Genomic DNA, 7,498 nt, shown 5'->3' on the forward strand with positions numbered 1-7,498 from the left:
CGGCAACCTACATATATGATAACCTACTTATGGGTTAACTCCTATAAAGCAACCTACGTATATGGTAATCCATCTATAAGGTATCCTATCCTGAAGGTAATTGCATACCCGATGACATGTCCGTTGTCAACTACAAACATGAACACGGTTACTCCCGTATAGTAGGAGTTACCCGACTATGTCGGGGAACAAGGGGATCCGCTCGCCCCTTAAGCCACACACCACGAAACCGACCGGGTTGAGAGCCCAACCGTAAGGGCCGGTGGTATATTACCGAGTGTTTTGGTTTACATAAGTTAGTTTAGCTTAGTCCTAAATGTCAGTAATACCCCACTTCCCCTACATTATATATATATAATCCATAATAAATACTAAATTATAATAAAGCTTAAATATTACTAATAATTATATATATAATAAAAAACGTTATTATTATTATCTATTATTAAAAATATTTAAATAATTAAATATTAAGTATATAATACATATATTGTATTTTTTAAAAATAGTTATTCATGTAATTAATTTTATATTAGTAATAAAAAACATATTTTAATTTTTAAATTTAATATAACTACAATAATAGACTACCATTAAATGATATTAAAAATAAAATAAAATTTATTTTTAATTTGCAAAAAAATAGCATTTATGTCATATCAGTAGTTAATAAATTTGTTTTCTAGTTTTGTTTTCATAGATTTAAATTGTAATATAATATTTAAAAAAAAACTACAGTATATTATTTGCTAACATTTTAGTGTAAAAGTAAATTAAAAAAAATTAATTAAATATTATTTAGAAAAAAATGAATTTTATTATGAATATTATGTAATTTAAAAAAAAATATCTTAAATAAAACAGTTTTTTTAGAAAAATAAAATTTTTAATTTAATAAACTATTTGACGTATTTATGTAACATTTATTAGTATATTTAAAAAAATGGCGTAAATTTAATATAATTTATTTAATAAAAAATATATATAATTAGTAAAAAAAAATTTATTGCCAACTCATTAGTTAGAAAGTATTAGTTAAGTTAAGTCAGTTAAAAAAAATATTATTTTTAAAGTTTTAACTAAAATTTTAAAAACTAAAATCATGTTTAAACAACTATTGCTAATTAGTTTAGTTAGCATGGTAGTCAATAATTTTATTGGCATAAAAGCATCAAGTGCATGTAATTTTTATTTAAATTTTTTAATTTAAATAATATATTTATTTTTATATTTAATTACTATCAATAGTTTTTTTATACAGTATATTTTAATTAATTATATAATATTTGTAATTTATTTATTAATTAATGAACTTGTAAATTAATGTTTAAAATATTTATAATTTTATTTTTAACAAAAATAATTAATTTTTTAAAAATAGCACCAAGCGCACTTAGCTTTGTCGAAAATGATCTAGTACAAGTTGACGTTAAAATGGTTATTATTATTATTATTATTATTATAAAATTTAAAAACAAAACAAAAATATTTACATTTAAATTTTTGTTTGTTTGTTTGTTAATACATATATTGTGTGTATATTGATATAAATTATTTATTAATTTTTTTTTGTAATTAATTAAATTAAAATTATAGTTGTATGGACCATGGTCAATTAGGGCATCGACTGTATTACCAACTGATCCCAAATTTTCCCATAATATCTACACTCAATCAAGCGATGGACTACTAATTACTAAATTGTATGCAAAAAACAAAATTATATATTAATTATAAATTGACAAAAAAATACAGTACATATAGTATATATACTGTATATTTAGTATATATATACTGTATATTTAGTATATATATACTGTATATAAACTTGTATTTAAAAAAAAATAAACCCAATGTCTAATTAATATATATATTAATAATAAATTTTTTTGTCGCTTATGTAGCAATGATACAACCAGTCTGGGAACGGCTACATTGAAACCGGCACCGGGCGGTAGTCGGATATGGGTAGCCGATATCAATTACAAGGGTGAACCCAAACAATTGAGACACCAATACCCTGTTTATCTGGACTATGATTATCGTATAGTACTAGTTGTCAGAGAAAGTGATCCAAAAAATCGTAATATTATTTATTTTTTAAAAATTTTTGAAAAATTAATTTTAACTAATAATTATAATAACTATAAGTCTATTATATTAATAGAGAGAGAGACTGAGAGAGACTGAGAGAGACTGAGAGAGACTGAGAGAGACTGAGAGAGACTGAGAGAGACTGAGAGAGACTGAGAGAGACTGAGAGAGACTGAGAGAGACTGAGAGAGACTGAGAGAGACTGAGAGAGACTGAGAGAGACTGAGAGAGACTGAGAGAGACTGAGAGAGACTGAGAGAGACTGAGAGAGACTGAGAGAGACTGAGAGAGACTGAGAGAGACTGAGAGAGACTGAGAGAGACTGAGAGAGACTGAGAGAGACTGAGAGAGACTGAGAGAGACTGAGAGAGACTGAGAGAGACTGAGAGAGACTGAGAGAGACTGAGAGAGACTGAGAGAGACTGAGAGAGACTGAGAGAGACTGAGAGAGACTGAGAGAGACTGAGAGAGACTGAGAGAGACTGAGAGAGACTGAGAGAGACTGAGAGAGACTGAGAGAGACTGAGAGAGACTGAGAGAGACTGAGAGAGACTGAGAGAGACTGAGAGAGACTAATCATATTTATAAATAAAATATATATTAATTATAATTATTTTTTTATTTTGTAAATATATTTAGCAATACTGGAAGTCTATGCCAGACCTAGTGTTTCATACAATAGGGAACCCATCGATGAAATACTAAACAAAATTCAATCAAACAATTCAAATATTAAAAAATTAATCGGAGATTATGTACCAAAACTACATTATGTTAAAAGTCCATAAATATTGAAACTAATTAACTTAATTAAATTAATTAAATAATAATAATAATATCTAAAAATATTTTTTAATTAATTAATTTTTTTTACTGTAAAACACAATAGTGTTACAAAATTATTATTATTAATGTTATTAATAAAAGCAATTTAATCATAAAAACACAAATTGTTTTTTCTAACTATTATTATTATTATTAGTTATTAGTTATATATTTAAATTTTTTTAATTAATTGCTAACTTTTTTTTTTGGTGATAACACTACTTTAATAGACAAAATTATAAGTAAAACAAATTTTTATTAATAGTTATTAATAATTAGATTTTTATAGACAAAAAAAATGTTTAAAATAAAAACACATTTATTTATGATAATTAAATTTTTTTCAATTAAAATAAATATTAATATTAGTTTATAAAAAATGGCGTTTAACTATAAATTAAAATTTAAAAAAATATATATATAATTATAATTACAGTACAGTAGTTAATAAATTTAAAGTTGCATTAAATAATATTTTATTGTAAAATTACATTGCTGATTTTTAATAAAAAAAATTTATTATTGTTGTTGTTGCTTATATTGTATAATGTTGAAAACAATATTGTTAATTATTTTGTTAATTAGCATGCTAGTTAATTATATTGTTGCAACAACAATAATTACTGGTAATTGTTATTATTTATTATAATAATTATGATTTATAATCTAATAATTTTATAAATATTAGTATTTAAATAAACAAAACAAAAAATAATTAAAAAAATTATTTAATTAATTATATTTTTTAAAAACAAACATTTAGAAACACCAAGCCAATTTAAGTTTGCCGAAAATGATATTGTACAAGTAGATTTGAACAAGGTTGATTATCATTATTATTATTATTATTAATGTCTATTTTTTTAATTAATTAATTAAATATTATTATTATCAATAATTAATTATTTATTTATTTAAATATTATAATTATTTATTATTTATTTATTTAAATTTTATAATTATTTATTATTTTTTTTAAATATTATAATTATTTATTATTTATTTAAATATTATAATTATTGATATATTTATAACTAGATATATATTATTATTATTATATTGTATTAGATTATATTAAAATTATTACTGTAATTAATTAAACAATAATTTATATATATAAATTAATAAAATATTAGATTAGTTTTTTTAATTAGATAATAATTAACCTAATAATATGTTTATAAAGTATATATATATATATAACTTTAAAATAGATATAAGATATAGAAATTAATATTAATTACTAAAATGTTTTAAATAAATTATTATTGATTTTATATATTTTATATCAATATAATAAACACTTAATTATTATTATCAATATTTTCTATTTTTAATATTAAAAATATTTATTAATAAAATAGTTCAAATAATAATTTTAATATTTCTAATGTTTTTTTTGTTTGTTGTAAAATATTATATTTAATAAAAAATATTTGTATAAATAAATAATTTATTATAATTACATTTTTTAAATAATAGTTTAATATAATTTATATTGAAATAAAAATAGTTTACAACTCATATTGTTATATACTGTTTAGCAATTACATTGCAATTGCATGTAAATTGCATTTAAAAGCTATTATTATTATTAGAAATTATAATTAAAAAAAATTTGTTAGAATTTATATAATTATTATATAAATAAATTTTTATCTATCATTCTATAACTAATAATATATTAATAAATAAATATCATTAATAATAATAATAATAATAATAATGACTTTATTTAAAAAAATAAAATAATAGTTAATCAAATCAATCAAATCCAAAAAATACTAATTATAAATGAATTTTATTAAATCACTTAAAATTATTATAATGTTTATCAATTGACTGTAATATCTAAATTGTATTGTTAATTATTATTATTATTATTATTATTATTGAAACTAATATTTCTTTAATTATAAAATTATAATCTATTATTATCAAATTAATAATATCATATAAGAAAAATTTTACTGTACTTTATAATAAAAAAAAACTAGTAATCATTTTTTATAAATAAATATTTTATAAACATTAAAAAAAATAGATCAAATACAATGAATTTTATTAAATATTTTCTAATAATTAGTCGCTGTTTTGGTCTAACATTTGGCGGTATTTGTATCGATGGCGGCTATACTATGGTTAACAATAACAACATTAGTAGCGGTAAAAAACAATTAAAACAAAATCAATATTTGAAATGGTCGGGCAATATAACCGGTTTGATCATGGTCATTTACTATAATTATTCAACCATCTATACAATCATGCACGTGGATCTATTCAATATAAAACATGAGTTTCTGATTGTATCACATGTACAACAAGTTTTCCTAATTGGTCTCAATTGTCAACTAACACTATCGCTAGTCTATCTGCTAATCAATGGCAACCAATTGATCCTAAAATGGTTGACAATTGGTAGTCCTGGCCATTGGAAAAATATTATCATATTATTGGCCACTTATATGCTATTTATTTTCATAATCATAGCCAATATGATTGTTATGTTTGTTAATACAGTCAATGATTATCGACAATCAATAGCAATATTTTTCGTATCAATTATATATATTAGTGGCTATTATGGACTAACATTTATTACATATGGTATTTAAAATAATTTAATTAATTATTTAAATAATATATTTATTTTTTTATATATAGAAAATATTTATTATTTAATTAGATTAAATAGTTAATTATTATATATTATCAATTTTTAACCAATATATATTGTTAATATTTTTTTAATTATTTTATATACTAAATATTTATTGTTTAATTTACATTTAATTTTATTTTTTATATATATATACAGGTATATCCATATCGATAAATGAAAGTCTAGATAAAATTAATTATCAATTGGCTATAAGTACTACTACTACTACTACTAATAATAATAATAATAATGGGGCCAAACATTATTGTTGTTGGGAACCAAAAATTAAATCAATCAAAACTAGACTTGGTCAATTAAGTGATCTAATCGATGACCTGGATAAATCCATATGGATGGTCATCATAGGGACCATTGACTGTACAATAAGTATAATGGCTGTAATGTTATTCATGTATTTGGCAATTGCCAAACAACAGATACCTGATTTCAATCTAATTATATCGATATTGATATCAACCCTACGATTGACGGCCAACAATCTGATCAACGGATCGGTACAGTCATCAGTCGACCAACTCATCAATCGATTGGATAAATTGGATGTAAGTGTTGACTGTATGTCGGAGTCATGTTATCGACAATACCGGCAATTAATAGGTCACCGATTGGTTGGTAAACGGTTTGGTTTTACAATCGCCGGTTTTGTACCCTATAGTCGGCAAACACTATTAGCGGTTAAGTATTTTTTTTTAATTTATTTATTATAATTTAAATAATTTTTTTCTCTTAAAATTGTTAATAATTATTTTTTTTTATTATAAAAACAAACAATAGATTTCAACGTTTATTTTAAACTATGTTGTTATACTATCTCAACTTGGTAAATTATAATTATGTTATTTTAAAAAATAAATTAATAAAATAAATATTAATTAATAATACTTATGTTATGTTTTATACTGTCTATAGTATTGTATAAAATATATTGTATTTATTCTAAACTATGTTGTTATACTATTTCAACTTGGTAAATTTTAATTTGCTTAAAAAACTTAATTAATTACATTTTTAACTATATATATTTAATTTTAAAAACAATTTAATTATTTTGATGTTAATAAAATTGTAATATCACTAAAAAAATAATATTTAATTAAATTTTGTGGTTGTAATACTTTAATAATAATTAATAATCATATTAATAAATCTCATTAATAATAATAATTATTATTAATATTATTTTATTAGATATTAACATTAAAGCAATAATAATAATAATAAATATTATAAAATAAATAATATTATTATTTATTTACAAATATTTAAGAATAAATATTCATATTTATTGATTTTTATTTTATATATTACTATTGTATAATCAGTTTATTATTATATGTTATATTAGTTCAAAATAATAATTTTAATATTAATAAATAATATTTAATTACATATTAAATTTTTTTTCTTGATGTAATACTTTAATAATCATTAATAATCATAATAATAAATCTCATTAATAATAATTATTATTATTAATATTTTTTTATTGGATATAAATTAGTTTAATTTCTACAATAATATTAACATTAAAGCAATAATAATAATAATAATAAATATTATAAAATAAATAATATTATTATTTATTTACTAATATTTATGAATAAATATTCATATTTATTGATTTTTATTTTATATATTACTATTGTATAATCAGTTTATTATTATATGTTATATTAGTTCAAAATAATAATTTTAATATTAATAAATGTTTTTTTTTATTTATTAAATCCAGTATTTATTCTATTAGTAAAAAAAAGTAAATTAATAAACATTTTGAATAAATAAATAGATTAAATAAATATATATTTTTATAATATATAATACATATATTAAAATACAATAAAACTAAAATAATTTATATTATATTATTATAATGTTTATCAATTGATTGGA

At 19.7% G+C, this 7,498-nt stretch overlaps 1 protein-coding gene across 1 annotated transcript; it reads left to right on the forward strand.

The window, feature by feature from the left end:
• The first annotated feature begins 1,022 nt into the window (after positions 1-1,022).
• Positions 1,023-2,912, forward strand: LOC128959308 (uncharacterized). Its single transcript, XM_054305251.1, has 5 exons — positions 1,023-1,181; positions 1,382-1,437; positions 1,597-1,703; positions 1,905-2,083; positions 2,734-2,912. Exons 1-5 carry the CDS (start codon positions 1,103-1,105, stop codon positions 2,880-2,882), a joined length of 570 nt encoding a protein of 189 aa, XP_054161226.1. The 5' UTR covers positions 1,023-1,102; the 3' UTR covers positions 2,883-2,912.
• The last annotated feature ends 4,586 nt before the right edge of the window (positions 2,913-7,498 follow it).

This window comes from Oppia nitens, unplaced genomic scaffold, assembly GCF_028296485.1.
Source record: "Oppia nitens isolate AA-2021 unplaced genomic scaffold, nextdenovo-longstitch-racon4-pilon3 scaffold44_pilon_pilon_pilon, whole genome shotgun sequence".
Taxonomy (NCBI): domain Eukaryota; kingdom Metazoa; phylum Arthropoda; class Arachnida; order Sarcoptiformes; family Oppiidae; genus Oppia; species Oppia nitens.